The sequence below is a fragment of the Cryptomeria japonica genome, chromosome 9 (genome assembly GCF_030272615.1).
Source record: "Cryptomeria japonica chromosome 9, Sugi_1.0, whole genome shotgun sequence".
NCBI classification, from domain to species: domain Eukaryota; kingdom Viridiplantae; phylum Streptophyta; class Pinopsida; order Cupressales; family Cupressaceae; genus Cryptomeria; species Cryptomeria japonica.
The window spans coordinates 746,624,544-746,647,162 of NC_081413.1; the positions used below are offsets into that span (position 1 = coordinate 746,624,544).

Below are 22,619 nucleotides of genomic sequence, written 5' to 3' on the forward strand. Positions count from 1 at the left end.
AACATCAAAGGTGCTGAGACAAGTACATGGTGTCGTGGAAGGAACACTCACTTGACACACATCATGAGGTGAATGTCATGGAAGGAACACTCACTGGAGAAAGGAAGATGGCAAACAACAGGCAAACATCAACCCCCTCATGGCACTTGATCAATAGTGCATGTACAACAAGACACAAGATATGCAAGATTCCAAGTAAACAATGCATGATGGCACTTTATCTCAGTGCGTTTGCATAAATACAAGCTACAATGATAAGAAGACTAGAAATAGAAACGTGAACCAAAATAGAGACATCCTACTCAGAGAAGAGATCCCAGGACCTAAAACAACCACGATATCCACCAGAGTGCTGAAAAGAAAAAAATTGAATAAATTATGTATGGAGCAGAATCTAGAAATAAAACTTAGATGGCTGGAAAGTACGCAGCACACACTTTCCAAAAATATAAATTTTAAAAAAAACAGAGTTCGAATGCTCAGTCTATGGCTCCCGGAGTGCAAAAACTAGACCTCACTTTGACTGAAAAAAAAAACTAGTCAAACAGAAAAATTGGAAAAAATTACCAACACCAAAAGGTCGGGCTCGGAACCAGCTTTCCGATGCCTATTTGTTTTCGAAAAAATGACTCCGTATGCCCAAGATAGGGCCAAAAAACCAAATCCAACCTTGAAAAAGGCCAAAAAGGAGGTCTGGTGGCTCTTTGGTGGTCCGATGGCCAGTGGGTGGCGGTCGGGTGGCGTTTCGGTGGCTGGGCGGTGGTCGGTCGGAAAAAACCGTGCGGGGGAGCTAGGTGGCCGGGTGGCGGAGCCAGGTGGCTGGGTGGCAAAGTGGGCCTGGTGGCAGAGGAGGCCGGGCCAGGGAGAGGAGCGGCGACCGGGAGTGGAGCTGTGGTGAGCAAGGAGGCGCGGGCTATAGGCGGCGGCGTCAGGCGAAGCAAGGTTGCCGAAGGGGCTACGGGTGGCTGTCGAGGAACGCAGGGAGGTCGGCAGGGGGTCGGGTGGGCCGGCGGGGGCCAGGAGTCGGCAGTGCGGGGCTGGAAACCGGTGGAGGGACCGAAGGGCTGGCGGGGGCCAGCGGCGCTGTAAGAGCCTGCAGGACCTGCAATTTGGCAGGGGCCACACAATACGCCCCAATAAACTTTTCCAAAAAACAAAAAAAAATTTCAAACCCTTTTTTTTGCCTTGATTTTTTTTGAAGATTTTTTTAATAAAAAATCAAAATCCGGCCTGCATGCCATAAAAAGGCAAAAAATAATAATTTTATTTTTTTGAAATTTTTTTCTCGAACTGCATGCCAGGGTCATATGGCCTGGATCTAGAGAAAAAAATGCTCCTAGAGGCTCAGGAACCAAAATAGGTCGAATTTTATATGACCATAGGATTTTTCGGGCCTTCTGAGCACGATGGTGAGGTCCGTTTAGGCCCAAAGTGCTCAAAAAAAAGGTCAAACCCTAGGTACATAAAAAATTCCTGAAACCCCAGATCTGCTTCCAAAGCAAAAATTCTCAAAACAAGAACATGTAGCTGTAGATCTGAAGCTCTGATACCATAAAGGAGTTGACAAAATACAACACCACAGGAGCCCAAATAATCTTTGCAAGCTAAAAAACCTGTTACAAGGAGAAGCAATGAAGCAAATCACAGAAGGAAAGAATACACAAGAAAAATATGCTCCAAAATGTATTGTCAATAATAATCCTTCTTCATACAATGAAAAGAAAGAAAGAAAACCTTTAATAGGTCAAGAAACCCTAAAAGGGAAAACCTAGGTTTGCACATAATAATTAATTAAAATAATTAATTATATGCACCTAAAGTTAGCTTAAGTGTAAAAGAGATAAAAGGGAACTTAAATAATTAAATAAATAATGTTTAATTAATCAAGTAAATACCCGAATACTCTAACAGTTGGGTATATGAAGCCCAACGATCACATGACCATTCGAATTCCCCTGACTATTCATTTCATACTTGCAAATGAATGTATAAATGGATGTGTGCAGTCTATGTACTGTAGGTAATTAGATATTGGTTAATATATAATTCTCCCTGCTTTCTAGTGGATGTAGCCAATAATGGTGAACCACATTAAACTTCATGTTATGTGTTGTTGTGTTTTCGTTTATGTTATAGTTTCTTTGTTTTGCCGTTGATTATTAAGCCTTCTCTGCTCGTTCAAAATTAACAGTATTAGTGATTCATGTAGTTACTGGCTATCAATACTAACTTTCTCTACACTACAACACTTACTGTCCTTTGAGGAATTTGCCATCTGCCTCATAGTAAGCTCAGATCTGACTTCTGGTCATGCATTTAATCTGATATTATCCACTGAATTGGGTGAAAAGGAAAGGGTAACCCCTCACCTGTCCACTGTTCTTCGTGCTTTTGGTTTATTTAACTTGTTTCTCCAAACAAATCTCTTTTAGGCCTTGCCAATTATCTGGGTTTGCACTAATAACCATGTGATCTTTTTGATGGATTCTATGATTTGCTAGGTTATCCACTGCTCTATTTGCTTCTCTATAAACGTGAGTGATAGTATAGTCACCCAATTCTTTCAAGGTCTCCAAAACCATCTCCAACTTACCTTTAAGCTTCAAATTGGGAGTACTAATCTTTATTACTACATTAACACATATTTATGAGTCCCCTTCTATATCGATGTTTTTAATCTCTCTTGCTTTGCATAGCTTTAAACCCATTAGTAAGGCTTCCATTTTGGCTTCATTGTTTGTGGTCACTCCCAAGTTCTTTGAAATAGCCTAAACACATTACTTGCATTGTCTCTAATGATGCAAGTCGCTCCTGCTCTGCTTGGGTTTCCTTTGGCAACCCCGTCAAAATTCAACATCCATCTATCTATGTTGGGAAGGGACCATTTAACCAAGGCTCGATTCTATTTCTTGATGCTATTGATAATATATGGGATCTTGAGATTTTCCCATTTCTTCCTAATCTGCTCATCCCAAAGACTAAATCTTGTCTTTTTATTGAATCTGCATTTGGAGTTCCCTACTTCAATGATGTTGTCTTTGATAATTTTGATGACATCTCCAACTTCTTTTCCCTTTTCCTTGAAAATCCTTCTATTTGTCTCTTTAAAAACCTACCATACCAATATAGATGGAACAATGGTCCATATATTAGCCCATAATGCATTGCCTTCGATCCTTGGCCAGCTATTGATTAACTCTTTAATATCCTTATGTCTAGGACTTCTCCATCCAAACTTTTTTTTGTAACCAATTCCAAGAGTGGGCTGTATATGAATAATTTGACATTAGATGATTACATGTCTCCTCATCCTTGAGACATAGTGGGCATCTAGTTGGTCTATAGAAGCCAATTTTGTATAGACAGTCCCCTGTAAGAATTCGTTATGAAGGATAGTCCAAAGGAAAGCCCCAACCTTTGGTAGCACTACAGGGCTCCAACACAATAGATGTGGCCACTTATGGTCATTTTGAATCAAATTTTGGATTGCATATCCTATTCGGGCAGAGTATTCTCCAGTCTTAGAGGCACACCATATGACTTCGTCTTCTTGATCTTTTTTCTGTAATGTTCTTTTCTCTAATTCCTATTTTAGTGCTTGTTGGAGATCCTATGAGATTGGTAGCGAAGACATATAAAACCTAAGTTACCAGTTCGGATTTGGGTACGGATTTGCAGATTCGGCAAAAAAAAAAATTCTTGGGTGTGGGTACACACACACACACACACATATGTCATATATTATATATATGTTCAAACATCAAAATTATATATGTTCACAGTTCAAACATACAAATATGAAACATACAATGTAACTTTCCCATACAATGATACATAAATGATAACAGATAAATCATAAATCCATAATTACCAATGCCAATAAATATTCTGATATTCATATATCGTAAATGTAATATCATATTCAAAATTTGCAAACAAGATAATATTCAAGTTTCAAGTTTAAATTGATTCAAGTTAGAAAACCATGTTACATGTTAAAAACCCATTAAAAAAATTATTTTTTATTTGCTTTTTTGTTTTGTTTTATGACCCGTGGGCCTCATTTTTGGGAACCCACGGGCTTGGGTTCACCTAGGTCCGCCTGGGTTCGACTTGGGTTCCACCTAGGTCCTGCCCAAGCGGTTGGGTTCCCTATGGGTCTTGCAGGGAACCCAGCCACTTGGGTAGGACCCGGGTGGAACCCAGGCCAAACCAGGCTCGGACCAGGACCGAGCAAGAACCAAGACCCAAACCTGGCCATTTTCCCCAAGAACTGGTATCTGAGTATAGAACCATTTATGAGATTTTCCTAATAACTCTATATTATCTACCATATAGTTGATAATTTTCAATCCTTTCAAGCCCCTTAAGTTGTCCACATAGGCTAATATGTGGATTATGTCCAAAATAGGCTTGTGGTCATTCCATGAATTGCTCCAAAAATCCGACCTTTGCTCGTTATTGATTCTCCACGTCAAGTGCTCAATTATCAAATGTCTATTGTTCCAAATAAATTGCCAAACATCTAAGCCTTTAATTGTATTACCAATGGTAGACTATGTATTGGATTTGGAGAATCTAAGTATTTGTTTTGAAAAAAATTGCACCGTTGTCTATGCAGTTCCCTATACATTCTCCATGCAAGTTTGGCGCCCGATGCAATGTTTTGTGCCTTAATCCATCTTAACTTGTCCCCCTACTTCTCTTGGCAAACATGCATTCTCCCAGTTGATTAAACACACCTTTTTGACCTCCTTCACTCCTTCCCATAAAAATTGCTTTGAGCAAGCTTTCCAAATCTGCCTCTACTTTATGTGTTATATGGTAACATGACATAAAAAAGATAGGAACTGCTGATATGATTGATTTGATCATGATAATTCTTCTAGCTAACAAAACCCATTTGTTTTCCCATGATGTCATTTTACGTCTACATCTTTCCACCACCTCTTCCCAATGAGTTGACTTGCATATTCCTGAGAAAATTGGAGCCCCTAGATGTTTGGTGGGCAATGCGGAAATTGGAAACTCAACTCCATCGCTATCAATCTCTATATAGACTTTTGAATATTAAAGAAGTATATTTCTGATTTGTCTATTCGTGGTCTGTCTTGACATTTTTTGTGTATGCATCCAAGACTTCCTTAATATCTCTGGTTTCTTTGATGCTTGCTTCTCCAAACAGTATTGTGTTGTCGACAAACTAAACATGTGTGATTGCTTCCATGTCTTCTACAACTTTTATACCCTTCAATTGGTTATTATCTTGCCTCTGTTTTAATTCTCTTCCCATAGATTCCACCATTATCACAAACAAGAAGCGGGATATTGGATCTCCATGTCGAAGTCCATTAGTCGCATTGAAGAATCCACATAATGCTTTCTCCTCAGTTTTTGTTGGCCCATATACTTTGACAAGCAGGAAATTGATGTTTAGTTTGTTGTTATACATCGAACTGATCATGAAATTTGATTTAAGCTCAACCAAATTTAGTGAGATTTCATGCTCTTACCAGAGAACCCCCAACCCACCTGCAGACCCTTCCACATCCTGAAAAGTCCCATCCATGGCTTACAATAGTTTAAGAATTTTGTGGCTTCTTATTTTCTTAGTTTGTTTCCTGAAGCAAATTTATGTTTGTTGTTATTCTCTGCATGTGACGCTTCATTAAGTACCTTTTGTCAAGGGTATTAAGGCCCCGACATTCCAAGTAGTTATCTTCATTGCTTCCCAAGAGAGGCCTCCACTCCCTTGGTTTTTGTCATGATTTTTTTTATTCTAGCATATCCCTTCTCTTTTGCTTCATCTTCCCTCTCCTGTCTTGTTGACTTCCTACATCCCCCTTATTTGGTTTGCATTTTCCCAAGAGCATAGTTGTTGACTATGAAATACATCTTTGGTCTATTATATCTGTATCCTCACAATTTGGTTCTAATTCATTCTCAGCCTCCTCTCTATCAATTTCATCTTCCTCTCTATCATTGACCTTGTGCTCTGGAACTTCTTTTGGATCAAATTGAGTCACCTGTAGGATACTAGCCTTCAAATTGTGAGGTTGTATTGCTTCTTCAGGTTCTGCTCTATTTTAAGATTGAGCTAGAACTATATTAGTTTTAGCATCACATCCAATACTTCCCACTCTACAAGTTGGGTTAGTGCTTTTCCATTTTTTCCTCCGAACCATTTTAAATTTTTTGAGTATAGTGCCCTTACAATCCTCCTCTTTATGCTTCCTACTTCTGCATTTTAGACAGAATTATTTCTCTTCCTCAATTTCTACTGATTGGTTTCATATTTCACCATTGATCATTAGAGAAATCTTCTTTGGTACCTCGCTCACTGCTGTTATTTGCATACTTACGTATAAGCATGAGTCTCCTTCAATGATTGTCATGTCTCCATCATTTTTTCGAGAGTTCTTCCTATTTTTTCCAGACAATCACTAGCCCAATACTGTAATGGAAGTTTATAGAGTCGGATCCATATTGGTTTGTCATATGGTGAGAGGTTTGATGGATCAAAGTTGGGACTCTATGGTTGCATATATACAGGCTTCTCCTCCATGGTCCACAAACTAGCTTGCATTATCTTCTCTTTTTCTTAAATTGTGGCAAATATGACTAAAAAGAAGCCTTTAGGTAAGAATTTAAGAATTACTTATATCTTCCACTTGTCTTCTATCCATTGCTTAATGGTTCTTCTATCCAACCGAGGTCCAATGAATTTTTCGATAATGGTGAGTTCTTCCATTAGGTTAATGTCTATTTCAACTTCCTCTGTGACACCTATCAATAAGGTTGCTTGCTCTGATTTATACCTAGTTGTGGTTTTATTCCAATTGTTTCCAACATCTGATTTCTTTTTCTCACCCATTGTTTGGTTTTTAATTTCCATTTTGTTGTAAATTTACTGAATATTTTGTTGTAAATTTACTGAATATTTTGTTGAATGTTAACAGTGGTATGATATTCTCCTGTGCATAATGTTGATGTCAAATCTAAAAAGCAAGAAATGAAGAGGTAAAACAAAGAAAACAAACAGAACAACAAAAAGAAACAAGAGCAATGTAGCCTTGGGCCCTAACAACGAACAAAAGACAAAAAAAAAAAAAAAAATCAAGACAAAAAAAGAGGAAGAAGAGTAAAGATAAACAAAAAACTAACTGACATTAGAAAACTAATCTAGGCCAAATAACAGATAAACAAACTTAGGAAAATAAAACAAAGCAAAAAAGAAAAGGGAACAGAGAGCAAACCACAAATGAAGAGAAAAAGGCACGATATAACCTTTTAATTGCATGGTCAATCCACCACTAATATTACCCTTGTGTTGTTGTCCAAGCGATGTGATCTACTAGACGCCCTATGTCTCAGAATGTTGTTTGAGAATATCATCTTTATTCAATTGTAATTGTCAACACTGCTCCATTAAATTCCTCTACTTTTAAATCCTACTATAATATTGAAATTCAGTTGTTTTGTTGTGAATGAGGAATTAATTTTATTTTTATAATTATAATTATATAGATTTAATAATTAAATTCTTAAGAAAATTGTATATTTTCACTGTAATGTTTATATTATACTATAATTATGCGGAAGACATTCTTATGACATAATTATGTCTAATTTTTGAGATCAACAGTTACAATTGATCTAGAAGTGTGCAAGACGATCGAAAATATCATGACCATTCATTATTTTTTGTGTCACCCTTTTTTCCACACAAGGGAATCTAGCAAAATTCAAATAAATTAAGATTTTATCAAAAATATCTTTCCATATTTATAAAATTCAATATAGTATCAAGATTATTTTCTTTAGATATCTATTTGTGACCTTTATATTGAACCATGATTATGTCTAATTTTTGAGATCAACAATTACAATTGATCTAGGAGTGTGCAAGATGATCGAAAATATCATGACCATTCATTATTTTTGTGTCACCCTTTTTTCGACTCAAGGGAATCTAGCAAAACTCAAATAAATTAAGATTTTATCAAAAATATCTTTTCATATTTATAAAATTAAATATAGTAACAAGATTATTTTCTTTAAATATCTATTTGTCACCTTTATATTGAACCCTCAATTCAATGATGTTTCTATAATTTCATTACTTAAAATAGATTAAGATTATGTTAAATTTTCATATTTATAAATAAATATTTATTTGTTGTCTTTATATTTTAATTCACAATTTCATTTCATGATAATTCTATAATTTAATTACTTCAAATAAATTAATCAGTTAGATCACTTAGTGGACCCCCCTCCTTTATTTTTAAAATAACATAATTGAGAAGATTTTTTTTTTCTATTATATATAATTTTTTATGAATAAATTAGAAAAGTTACATAAAAAAATAATTAATGAGAATCAATATGTTTCTATAGATTAAATAAATGTTTATCATGTTTGTATACATCAAATGCAATTTTATATGTAAATTCACTATATATATATATATATATAATACGATAATAGATTCAAAAAATAATAATAATAATAAAATTTAAATTATGTTTTAATATTTAAATCAACAATAAATAAAATTCAACCTAGCTTTAATGTTGACTTTCTCTCTCTCTATCTCTACCCCCTCTCTCTATCTCTTTATCTATTTGTCCTATCTTCATCTTCACCTCTGTCTTCCTCTCTCCCCTTTTATATCTATACATGTCTCCTTCTATTCATATCTCTCTCTCTCTCTAGATTTCTACATCTATATCTCTTTGTCTCTCTATCTCTATCTCTTCATATTTATTCTTCCATCTCTCTCTATCTCTCTACCCCAATGCATAATTGATTTGAAGCAATGACTTTTTCATCAAAGTCCTTCTTGCACAAACAAATGACCTACTGATTGAGCTCATGTAGTACACAAATGTATGTAAAATAGATCAAATGTATGCAATTGATAGTTATTATAGGAAAAATCTTAGATTCAGTAGTGAAAAGGGGAACTTTTTGGTTCCCAATAGAAATTACTGATTTCATTATTCCACAGAAAATGCAAAACAACAATCTTTGTTAACTGGAGCATCCAAGAGTTCATCTTTGTCATTAATCCCTTGTTGTGGGGATCCAATGGGTGTGTTCTGATTTGAAGCCCTGCACTCTTGCAGAGTTGGATGTTGCTGAGGAAGCATCGAACCAGGCATTGCATAAGAACTGTTGCAATTGTTAAGCACAAAGTTCTCTTGTTGCTGAAGATTGAGATTGGCATTATTGCTGCTTCTGTTCATCATGGCCATGGCTTCCATTGCATCTGCACTGTTATAGGCACCAACATCTTCATAAGAGGACGGCATGAATAGACTGTTGCCCATATGAATTCCCTGTCCGCAAACTTCACTAGAGGCAGGAGAAATGAAGGGAGAAGAAAGAGGAGAGTTATTGGGAACATATGAGTTGCTTTTGTTGTTATGGGAAGGAGGTTTTTTCCCCATGTTCTTAGGAGACGCAGTGGTTGAACAATCTCCACCTCTAATGTCAATAGTATAAGTGCTGTCTGTGGCTGTGGTGATCATCCCAGGAAGTGCACAGTTAAAGCCCCCTATATTTCCTCCTCCCAAACTGCTGGTGGATGTCAATGGAGATTTCAGAGGAGCAGCTTGCCTTAACTGAGAGGTAGCCTGGTTACCTGATATCTTCTGCATTCCCTGTACATGTATATATTCAATTGAACCCATGTACAAGTTAATACACACTGAATATTTGCCCTGGGAATCTTTTAATATGCACAAAAGGAGATGATATGAATGCGACAAGAAGACCTTGCTTTGTTGTGGATGGACAAAATATAATGTCTCCTTTTGTGCTATACTTGCAACTTTAAGCATCAGTGATAACAGATTTTGGATTAGAGTGATATTTAACTCTTCATCGAAGACCTAAAACAGGTAGGATTTATAGGATCAAGCAAAAACTTCATATCTATGGGATCAAAATCCTAATGCAGTGATAATTGCTTATAGGCTATAGGAAACAGAGGAAGTACATTACTTCTACAATTCACAAATGCAATACTGAAACCACTTCCAATATGCACTGCTCTCTTTCCAATAAAGATGGATTCATTTTAAATTGAATCACAAATTTAAATTTAAAGATTTTAAGCTTCCAGAGGCCACCTTGCTTTGAAAATACATGTTTGTTTCTAACATTGATTCAGAATTTTTCCAGAACATTTTATCGCAGAGGACATCATTAAACATATGCATACAACAACCAACATGTGTGATATTTAACCCTTCATCGAAGACCTAAAACAGGTAGGATTTATAGGATCAAGCAAAAACTTCATATCTATGGGATCAAAATCCTAATGCAGTGATAATTGCTTATAGGCTATAGGAAACAGAGGAAGTACATTACTTATACAATTCACAAATGCATTACTGAATCCACTTCCAATATGCACTACTCTCTTTCCAATAAAGATGGATTCATTTTAAATTGAATCACAAATTTAAATTTAAAGATTTTAAGCTTCCAGAGGCCACCTTGCTTTGAAAATACATGTTTGTTTCTAACATTGATTCAGAATTTTTCCAGAACATTTTATGGCAGAGGACATCATTAAACATATGCATACAACAATCAACAGTACATAGTCCTATTCCTATATGAAGTATAGGACTTCAACAAACAAGATGAAACAATTTAAATTATATTATTCTATTAGCATTCAATCATTCTGATGATAGATCATAGAGCATGATCCGAAAGGCTGATGTAAAAACTATCACACAATCTCATCCAGAAGCAGCTCTTTTAAATCTAATGGATTGTGGAAACTTGATGTCTTCTATATTACTCTATTTCTCTCACTTGCACACACAATATAAAATACTCAAGCCTCCAACAACTTAAACTATAAAACATTTCAAAATCATATTACACTGTAACACAAGCACAAAGAAAATATTATTGAAAATGATTTATGGATTCAACTGTGTAATTTTTTTTTGCATCAATATTTTCAATCATATCGTATGATCCACCATCATATTTTTCCTGCAGTAACTTTTTCTCATTTTGATGAAATATTGATGAACAAAAGGTTTTACACAGTTAAACCTAGAAATCACTTTCAATAATAAAAAAATATTATAAAAATTTGATGAGTTTAACAAGAAATATTATGTAACATAAGCTCTTTGTGGCTTGGATATGCCTAATCAACTGGTTTCACTACAGGGATGACTTGCATGCATACATAGACGTTCTTATGCATATACTGAGCAACTCCAAATCCATTATAAAACACGAGTGAGGACATATTGACCAACATCAAGTTCATCATAAAAATAGGTGTGTATATGGTAATATACAGATATTCCTGTATATCTATTAGACTACATCAGATCGGTGCATGTGTGTGTCAATCTTGTTTATATATTGACCAACATCAAATGGGGGTTCATAATACTTGTGTATACTGTATACCTAAAAAAAAATGGATACACCCAATTCCTCACCTGTTCTCTGTAAGTAGTACCATCAGACTCCACAATCCAACCAGATTCATTTGCCAGAGCTCTCAAAACATCATTAATATCAGCCCTAGGGGGCAAATTATAACCTCCATATTTTCGCAACCCATTGAAAATCTTAGTAGTAATGGATCTCCTGTGCCTTTCCCTTAACTTGGTCTTCTCCTTGTCTTTTGCATTACTCTTTGACTTGCCATTCCCCTCACTGTGAGAGGACCCATTATCATTCATCCTCTTTTCTTTTCACTTGAGTCAATCTCTACCATCCAGTAGCCGCTACTTCAATCAAGCAGAACTACCCTAAATCATTCTCAAACACCAACATACATTTTTCCCTAAAACCAAGAGAAACTTAATGCTGAGTATCAACAAATGTGGACATTACATTGCCTTAAAGCCACCCAATCAGCTAGTTAACCAATGCCAGTGTAGTGTGACACAAGGAGACTAATACAGTAGCCTACAGCAATTGGCTTAGTAGATGTATATATAATGTAGGGTTCAGATTAGTTCCAAATAAATGGGAATGGATTCGCACCGCAAGCAAAGTCAATATATTCTGTACCATAGTGTATCTGGACAAAACTTCCATTCTGTTTAATATTTGGGATTTTTGGGTACATATATGCATCTATTTTATAAACTTCTTTCATATTTTTTGGTACATATATATTCATTTAGAATACACTTTTTTTCATTTTTTTGGGTACATATATACATTTAGTAGGCTATGCACTTTTTCATGGCATTGGAAGGATGGTGTGAGTAGGGTGCAAGAATTTCCAATAATTGCAGATACTGACTGTCAGGTAGTCATGCAATGCAACATATATACAGAGAACAGTGCAGAATCCTCTGGCTATGGCAGACTGACAGGTGTCAGTATTCTAAGACATTATCCGGTCAACCTAAAGGTCCTCTTCGACTCTGATCTGGGTCATAGTTTTTAATTTTTGGGTGGAAGGTCGTCCATTTATTTGGTGACAGACGATTCAGCTCAGTGATAGCCCATATTTTTTTGTCAAATAATAAAACATCTATAGATGCAGGAACGCAGCTATTCTGGCTTCAAAAAAAATATATAAAAAATACATTTTGTTAAAGAAAATACATTTTGTCAATAACAGGAAGGTTACAAGCATTTTATTGACCGTTGATTTCGCGATTTATGACTGATTTTTTTCAGTGAATACTGTCCGCAGACTAGTTTGTGATTTCATGGTTAAACTAAAATTAGAAATGAAATTTCAAAAGAGATTAATGGGTGATTAAATTGTTGAATGCAAGGTTAGGAAAGAAATACATTAAAAATGGTTATTTTTGATGAAAAGGGGAAAATAGTCAAGCTGTTGAGTTTAATTGGTTGAAGTATTGAGTTCTCAATGTGGAAACTCAAATTCAAATTTGAAGGGTACATCTAATATGAGATTTTAAGTTGTTACTCTTGTCTTTCATAGTTTGCCTTTAGTATGGAGGTGATTTTTTAATAAGATGATTTCTAAATTGTTGTCTTTTAGGTTTCCATGGCTGATTTCTAATGTGGTTGCTTGAAATGTTCTCACAAGAGCTTGTATTGGTTCTTTAGACACCTAAAATTGTCTTCTAATTAAATAAATATTAAATATTTATTTAAATGTTTTAGTCTTATGTCCTCTATTAATTTGATAAATATTTTTATTTATTTAATTAATTCATTATCCTCTTCTTTCTAGACTAGAAGGGGGGTAAAAATTTATTGAACACAAAGAGAGATACAAAGCAAGAAGGACCAACCGCCCATCAAAGAAAAAACACTACACAACCCTGTCTTTATCCACTAAGTGACTAGCATATGAGACAATTTTGGAGATAATTGTCCCCTATCCACAATACTCCAACCCCACATCTGTTCAGAAGCCCATTTGGCCAAACAATTTGTTACTCCATTCCACTCCCTAGGAATGTGAATAAAAGTAATAGATTCCAAAGAGCCACACAACCAAAGAATCTATCTAATAGTTAAAGCTAAGTGCCAATTAACCCCATCTAGTCGTTGCTCATTCAACAAAGTCACCACCACTTGAGAGTCAGATTCACAAAGAATCCGCTGCTATCCAAGAACACAACACTCCACAACATACAAAATGGAAAGGGTCTCCATGAGATTATTGGTATGAAGACCCTTATAGATTGAAAAAATAAAGTGAGCGTCTCTGAAACTACCACGCCCTACTCCACCAATACCCGCATGACCTGGATTTCCTCGAGAAGAACCATCGATGTTAATTTTCAAAACTCCATGCAGAGGAGGGTTCCAACGACCCTCCTTATTTAGCCACCATAAAGGATGTCTGCATCTATGCCTCATGAGCTGCCTAGCACTCTAAACCCCAGGCGAAGGAACATCTCCTGAAGAGGAAAACTGAACCACTTGCTAATATCAACCTCTCCAAGATCCACACCTCCAACAAAGTCACATTTGGCCAAGACAGTTTCATGAAGAGAATGAACAATTTTCCCCCAAAAGTGATGATGAACTACCCTAGCATCATGAAAAATTCGACGATTCAATTTATCTAGCCATTTCTTCTATTAATTAATAAATACTTTTATTTGTTTAATTAATTCATTTAACATTTTCTTCTTATCCACATGATGACATGTCTCTCTAAATGCCTACTCCTTAATCCTAGCCCAACATTTCATCTCTTAACCTCTTAATCATAACCCTTCGTTTTTAGGATGATCTCTATAAAAGAGGCTTTCTTCTCTCATTTCATCATCTTTTATTCAAGCATACTTATATTTTGTCGAAATCATTCAAGCATACATCATCACATCATCTTTGCATCATAGCTATACATCATCACGACCAAATCCATTCTTCCTTGAGCTCTTGTGCTTGCATGCAAAACAAATCTAAGAGCAACAACATCAAATACAAGATCATGGAGGATAGGAGAACAATGGAGACAAGCCTACTTTTTATGTGAATGGTATAATCTTTGTTTTTTGCATGCATGATAGTTTTTTAATGATGTTGTGCTGACTTAATTTGTAGATCTAGGGTTTAGTGGTTGGATCTTATTAAGGTTTACAAATAGTTTCAAATTCATTATAAACATTTTGGTATGCTTGATAGGGTTTGGATCTCTACTGGATCAATATTTTTGCAGGTTTTCCTAATCTTATATTGTTATATGTACAAAAATTTGGAGACTAACATTTTGCAGCTAGCAAGCTTAGGGTTCAAAAATATTTGATAATATCACTCAAACGGCTATGAATTTTTGCACAAAAAATTTATTGCAGGTTAAGGATGGTATAAGGAACTCTTAATTTGAAAATCTGATTTTTTTCATCATTTTTGAGCAATTCATATTTTTTTATGATTTTTCACGAAAATTAAATTCTGGGTGCAAATCAGCAAATTTTCTGGTGCTTCTTACATTTTTTTAAAACTCCCAGAATTATAAGGGGGTATGTTATTTGTTTTTTTAATTTTGATGAAAAAAAATTAGCAAAAAAATAGATATTTGAAAGTTAGGGTTTTGCAATGATTTGATCATATTTCTCAAATGGCTACAATTGTTTTTTTGCAAGTTGGGGATGGTATAAGGCACTCTCAGTCCAAAATCTAGATGTTTCTCATCTTTTTTTAGTGATTTATAATTTTGTTATTATTTTCATAAAAATAAATAATTTGGGAGCAAATCAACAATTTTTTCAGATTTTCTTACATTTTTTAAAAGCTCTCGGAATTATAAGGGAGATTTTTTCTTTAATTTTTTTAATTTTGATGAAAAATAATTAGTGAAAAAACTCGATCTTTGAAAAGTAGGGTTTTCAATAAATTTGCTCTCTAGGAATCAAATTAAGGAATTTTTCTAAAATTTTTACATTTTCAGAAAGCTTTCATAATTTTAACAAGAATATCTTTTTTGTATTTTAATTTTTGGAGTCAAAATCATTGCAAAAAGTTCAAATCTTGTTGACTATGTCAAAAAACAAAAATAAAATTTATAATTTTGTCATGAGCTTATGTTTTCTTTTGCATTTCTAGATTTTTGGCTAGCCCTTGATACTAACAAAGTGGTGTAGCTTGCTTTCACTTGTAGGGGGCCCCTTAAATCATTAGCACCTACCTTGCAGGAAAGGAATTATTTTTGCAACTACTAATTTGTGGTTTTGTAGTGGTAGCTAGTTGAGTGTTTATGCATTCTTAGATTAGCTCACACTTAAATTTGGTGCTTTAAAAAGGACTCTTGGTTATTGTGTCTTATGCACTTGCACACTTTGTGTTCAGAACCCAAAGGTTTTGTGAAAGTATCCTCTCCCCTCACCTTTGTGGACTTTGGGTATAAGAGAAATCACAATATCTTCTTTTATTTTATAAGAGGGTCTTACTTTGGAGAAGTGATCACTCCAAAAGGGAATGACCCAAAACTGATTCTCCTTTCGCCCACTATATAAGTGATAAAGGTGAAAATCAGAGCTTGGAGGTGTATGTCATTAGTGTCAATTTGGGGTTGGACTTAGAGCCACACATGGTTAACTAAAGCCTTAATTGACTTACTAGAGAGTGCAGGCACACAAGTCTTTTGAACAACGACTAGAAATTTTGTTGTAGAGGCCTCACTATCATAAGCAACAATAAATAACTCTACCATTTAAGCAACAAAGGACCTACAAACTTGATAGTGTAATATATAGAGATCATAAACATTATATCTAGAATCTCACTCCATAATCTTCACATATCAGAGGAATGCACATAATTCTTCCACTGGAACATTAAATAATGTTCCTGCATAAATACTATTTCCTACATATTGAAACTTCCACTACACCAACCTTTCACAAACACCTCAAACCTACTCAATATCACTACCAGATCACACAACAACATCAGAACATTCACTTCTGGACCATCTGCAACATCCATAGTACACACAATGACATAAATGACAACATATCTAAACATAACTCAAGTTTCCAACAACCTTAAACTCCCTTGATGCGCTAAGTAAAAAAATACATGTAGTGATCTCAATCACAATAATTTCTCTTTCACAACACTTGGTAGCTAATTTACTTAAGGATCAACACTAGAAGGCACTTTGTTAGACATTGGAAAACAATACTCAAATGTTAAGGTATGAAGGATATAGAAAAAAATAATAATGGTTTCTTTTATTTGCACGAAAGGTTTTAAATATCAATTAGTGTTGAGTTGAGGAAAAAGTGAGACTCATAATGTATCCTATTTAGGGAATCCAATAAATAACAAAGATGTTAGTTAAACTAGAACTGTTATTTTTTGTTAGAAATCAAGATAAATGTTGTTATATGTGTGACTAGGTGTTTGGAATGTCAACAAATAAAACTAGACACATAGATCCACTACATTTACCTTACCCCACATCAAATTTGACTATAAATATCAAATTAGATGGATTTTTAATCCAAGAATTTCCCTTAACACCTTATAAGCATGATACTAGTCTTGTAATCATATAATTAATAAGGTTGTCCATTTTATACATGGAAATGTAAAGATGACTCACCAAAATTGGATTGAAGATTTGTAGAAGAAATTTTTAGATTGCATGTTCCTAAAAAGATAAACTTAGTAAAGGGTATCACAATGACCTCTCAATTATAGACAACAATCTAATCACACGTCCCAAAATTTTAGCACGACATGCCAAATATGAAGTAAAAATCAAGTAGTATATGTTTTACACATGCATTGTATAAAACCATTAATCCATTGGTGTTAGTGTAATATTTTATTCATTTTAGATATATATTATATTCTAAGTGTGATATTGCACCTATTTAATGAGTTTAATTAAGATAGAAGAAATGTTTAATTATTCCTACCTAACAAGTTGAGAAAGATATGTGCATATAATGACTCGAGGTAGATAAGTGACACCTTTTCTAATCAATCTATGATTGGTGGTAGTCAGGTGCCACCTCTCTTTGGTTAAGGGCATCTTTTTCGTAGTCAGACTGAGTGAATGGATCAACTAATTGGCATATCAACTCTTAACTTCTCAATTAGAGTGAGTTAAATTCACAAATTTATTGAGAGTGATTGAGAGTTAACTCATACCTCTTTTACATGACATCTTCTTGATTCATGCATTGAAGAGGCCTATATATTTGTATTTTGTTCTTTGTAAAATATCTCCATAATATTAGAGTATAAAAAATCTATTAATTCTCCTAATTTTGTGATTGTCCTATAGACATTTGGTCTTGGGTGGATTTTTTATGCATAAAAAATTCTAGCATGGGATCAAAACCATAATGTCCTAAAGTTAGTTAATTTCTACAGTTTGAGATCATAGTTCATCTTTATAAAATTTGAGTGTGCTCTTATCTTACATCAAATGATGATTTGAAGAATTGAAAAATATGATAGAAAATTACCAAATTTGGGAGTTTTTATTTTGTGGCTTTGTCTTGCATTAGCTTTAAGAAATTCTTGGAGAAAATATAAGCTCACTATTTAGTTTGTATCATTTGAGAAAGTTATTTTTTCCTTTTGATGTGTTCATTTTTCACATTTTAAGATAGATCTACAAGGATTTGAATTTAGGAGATACATGCCAAATATAACTTGGAAACTTGATCCTTCAAAACATTTTGTGCCAAATTTAGCCTTGCCGTCAGATTTAGAAAGCCTCGGAACTCACAAATTAACTATCAAATTATAAAAATCACAACATTATACCTACAACCATCAAAGAATCATTCTCCTTGTCAACCCTACAAATCATAGCATAAAAGACTTTAAAATTACACCCAATATATGGAAGGTATAAATAACACTCAAAATTGTTTCTATTTGTATCCATGTTTCTTGTGTTAGAAAAATATTCCCACAAACACTCCTGCCCATACTTAAAAGACTTAATTAATATTTGGACAAAAGCACTATGATTAGTTATGAGATGTTTCAATTGTTTGAATGTTAAAACAATTTTTTGAAATAATATAGCATGTTATTCTAGGCATGATGATCTTAGATTCAAATTTTCTATGAACTTACTTTTTTCTACAAGACAATTAAGAATGACAATCCACAAACAAATTTGTGGCATTCATGCAACCAAGGTTACAATTGCCTACATATGTGTGGCAGTAATGGTCACTTCTTTCTAGTTAAAGGTGGACCTCATAAACATAAGAGGGTTGACCAAATAGGTGGCATAATACACACTCTTTAGTATGAAGACAAGATATAGAGGAACTAGATAATCTAGCGGCTCATTGCTATGTTTCTCAATGAATTGCTTCTTTCAAGCATACACTAAACTATCCTAACAAGATTTTTCCTTTTTGTTGGGAAAATGGTGTCTCAACCTTGCATTTACATGAGGTTACTATTTATAGTAAGTTTTCATTTCAGGATGAAATGGTGCAAATTTCTCCCCCAAACTTCTGGTTGTCTAGATAAGCATTCCAGTAAAGTTTCGTCACAAGATCACAACTAGTTTTGAAGATATTAAAATATTCGTTTTGGAGGGGTCCAATGAAAGGTTTAAATTTAATTTTGAGGACTTTAGAGGCCTCAAAATTCCCTGAAAAGTGGACATAAACTGTGTAGTGGTTTACGAGGCAATAGAGCACTTCACGATCTTTTCGGTGCTTCAAACGGTTCATCAATAGGACACATGGCTCACAAGTTATGGCCTTCAAAAGTTTGTACTCTTGAAATAAGAAATATAAATTGCATCAGACACATAACCGAGTTGTAAAAGGGAGGGATATGTGTTGATGTGTGTTTCGACACGTCATTAGGCATCTAGAAGGGAGATAAGGTTGGCTCTACTTTATTGGGTGGTTTTAGCCCATGGTTTTGTAATATTGTTTGACGGTTTCTTCTATTGTATCTCTTATATATGAGGTGCGTGAGATAGAGGTTGTGTGTAAGATTCTTATGGCTATTGAGTTACCTTTGAATCTTTGATTAGTGGTACTCTTGCGAAGAGATTGCTATGCAAGTATATTATAATCTATTATTGATTGCTGAATAATATATTGGGCGGCTTTTGGAGTGTGGGGTTTTTCTCCCGAAAGGGTTTCCCCCTTGTAAATCATTGTGTTATGATATTCATGTTATTTTGTCTATTTCTGTTAAGTTTATATAACTACTGTAATGATCTGTAAAAGCTTTTGCATTACCCTCCTCTCAAGGTTAGTGTAGGAAGTTGTTCTGCTACTTAACTTCCTTACAAGTGGTATCAGAGCTTGATCACCTTTGGTTTGAGTTATGGGTTTTTGGGTTTTTTGAACTAATCCAGATTTGATTGGGAGCTTGTGCAGAAGAAAATTTTTGATCTTGTTGCAAGAATTTTCATATGGCAAGTTCATCGAGGAGAATAGAGGTGGAGAAATTTTAATGGAAGTAATTTTGAGATGTGGAAGCTGAAGATGGAAGATCTGTAGGATGCTATTGATGCGAATGTCTCAAGACCTTCATATCCTATTGCAGTTGCTCAGTATAATGTCATGGACCGAAAAGCCAAGGGTCTAATCAGATTGTGCTTAGCAGACTCTGTTCTAATGAATGTCCATAAAGAGAACACTGCAAAGAAGTTATGGACTAAGCTTGGTGAAATGTATCAAGCGGAATCCTTATTGAATCAGATTTTCTTGAGGAAGAAATTATATTCCTTGAAGATGGAAGAGGGTGGACGAATTGCAGACCACCTGGAAGCATTTAATATGTTGGTGGCCCGATTAGTATATGTTGGTGTTAAGATGGAGGAAGAGGAGAAATGCTAGATCTTGCTTTGTTATTTGCCTAATTCATGGGATTCTCTTGTTATGGATATCAGTTGTACTCCTGTTGTTTTGAAGTCTAAATATGTGGTGGGTGCCCTACTTGGTGAAGAGATGCGAAGGAATGTATTTATCGGTTCAAGGAATACCTAACGAAAAAGGCAAGAAGAATGAGAAGCGCAATAAGTCCAAATCCAAAGGGAGATCCAAATATCCTAGAAAGTCCAAAGTCATATGTTGGAATTGCGGTAAACCAGGTCACATCCGTAAGGACTGCAAAGAAGAAAAATAAGAAGTTTGATTATGATTTTGAATCCAAGAAGGAAAATGGTGATGCATTCATTGCAGCGTTGGCTACTCATACAAGTAATGATGCATGGTTAATTGACTCAGGTGCATCTTTTCATATAACTTCCAATAAAGATTGGTTTTCTGAATATGAAGAATTTAATGGAGGTAAGGTGTACTTGGGTGATGATTCACATTTAGACATTGTTGGTCAAGGTAAAGTTAGAATCAGGTTTCTTGATGGTAGAATAAAAAGGATCAGCGGTGTGTTGCATATCCCTGGATTAAAACAAAATTTATTATCTATGAGCAAACTGATAGATGCAGGTGTGCAGGTAGTCTTTTCTGATGGAGGATGTAAGATGATTAAGGGTGCTATGATGATTGCTAGAGGTATCAAGTTTGACACTTTGTATAAGCTAGAGGCATCCACTATTGACATGGCTTTTGGGTACCTAAGGGTGTTCTTTCTTCTGAAGAAAAATTACTTGTAGAGAAGACTATGTTATGGCACCAGAGACTTGGCCACATTGGAGAAAAGGGTCTAAGGACCTTGAAAAATAAAAACCTTGTTGAAGGTTTGAATGATTGTAATCTTGACTTTGATTTCTGTGAGCATTGCATTTATGAAAAACAAAATCGCATTCAATTTTACTTGAGTTCTCATAAAACTTGTGATGTTTTGGATCTCATTCATTTTGATGTGTTTGGTCTTGTAGATGTTCCTTCAATTGGAAAATCCACATATTATGCTTCATTTATTGATTATTTTAGTATAAGGACATGGGTATGCTATCTAAAGAGTAAATACGAAGTTTCCAGCCGTTTTAAAGAATTTAAAGCAATGGTTGAGTTGCAGATTGGAAAGAAAATTAAGTGTTTGAGGATTGATAATGGCATTGAATTTTACTCTAATGATTTTGACAGATTTTGTAAAGACTGTGGTATTAATAGACAAAAGACAACTCCATATTCTCCACAATAGAATGGATTTGTAGAAATAATAAATAGGAAACTGATGGAGAAGGCTAGGAGTATGCTAAGTGGTGTTGGTCTAGAACAAAAGTTTTGGGCTAAAGCTATTGCCACTGCTTTCTACCTGATTAATAGGTCTTCTACAACAACTCTTGTTGATAAAAAGCCTACGAAAGCATGGTCAGGTCACAAGCCTTCATTGAGACATCTTAGAGTTTTTGGTTGTGAGGCATATGCACATGTACCAAAGGAGAAGCGAACAAAGTTGGAGAACAAGGTTGTGAAATGTATCTTCATCGGTTATAGTTATGGTGTGAAAGGATACAAGCTTTGGTACCTTGTTGCACAAAAGGTAATTCATAGTAGGAGTGTTATTTTTAGAGAAACCAGAACAAACTAAGCAGGAAGATGTGATTCAATTCCCTTCTACACCTGAAAGAGTTGAATCGAGACCCCTAGATGGGCAAGAAGTTGAGGAGAGCTCATCTAGCTTTGAATCTTCAGAAGAGGAGGAACCTCCAAATCGGCTTGTTCGAAGGTCTACAAGACATAGACAACCACCTGCAAGGTATACACCTGATGATTTGAGATGTATTTTTTCTTTGAATACTAATGTAGATGAGCCTAGATCTGTAGAAGAGGCATTAGGTATGAATGATGCATAATCCTAGAAGATTACTATGGAAGAAGATATGACAGCTTTGGAAAAGAATGATATATGGGATCTTGTACCATTTCCTGAAAGAAGGAAACCTATTGGTTGTAAATAGGTGTTCAAGAAAAAGATTGGTTTAGATGGAAGCATTGAAAAGTATAAAGCAAGGTTGGTTGCAAAAGTCTACTCTCAGGTTGAGGGTGTTGATTATGGTGAGATTTTTTTTGCTGTTGCAAAAATGGCATTGATTAGATTTTTTCTTTCTATTGTTGTTGCTTATGATTTAGAGGTTGAGAAAATGGATGTGAAAACAACTTTCCTTCATGGTGATTTGGAGGAAGATATTTATATGACACAACCAGAGCCCTAAGTGGTGAAAGGTAAAAGTAATTTGGTCTGTGTTGCCCCCTTTTTATTT

At 34.8% G+C, this 22,619-nt stretch overlaps 1 protein-coding gene across 1 annotated transcript; it reads right to left on the bottom strand.

Annotated features, from left to right (window-relative positions):
• Positions 1-8,955: 8,955 nt before the first annotated feature.
• LOC131068451 (BES1/BZR1 homolog protein 4) lies at positions 8,956-12,169 on the bottom strand. The gene is made up of 2 exons (XM_058003636.2): positions 11,491-12,169; positions 8,956-9,669 (listed from the first exon to the last, which is right to left on the bottom strand). The coding sequence occupies exons 1-2, from the start codon at positions 11,734-11,736 to the stop codon at positions 9,004-9,006; spliced, it is 912 nt and encodes a 303-aa protein (XP_057859619.2). The 5' UTR covers positions 11,737-12,169; the 3' UTR covers positions 8,956-9,003.
• Positions 12,170-22,619: the final 10,450 nt, after the last annotated feature.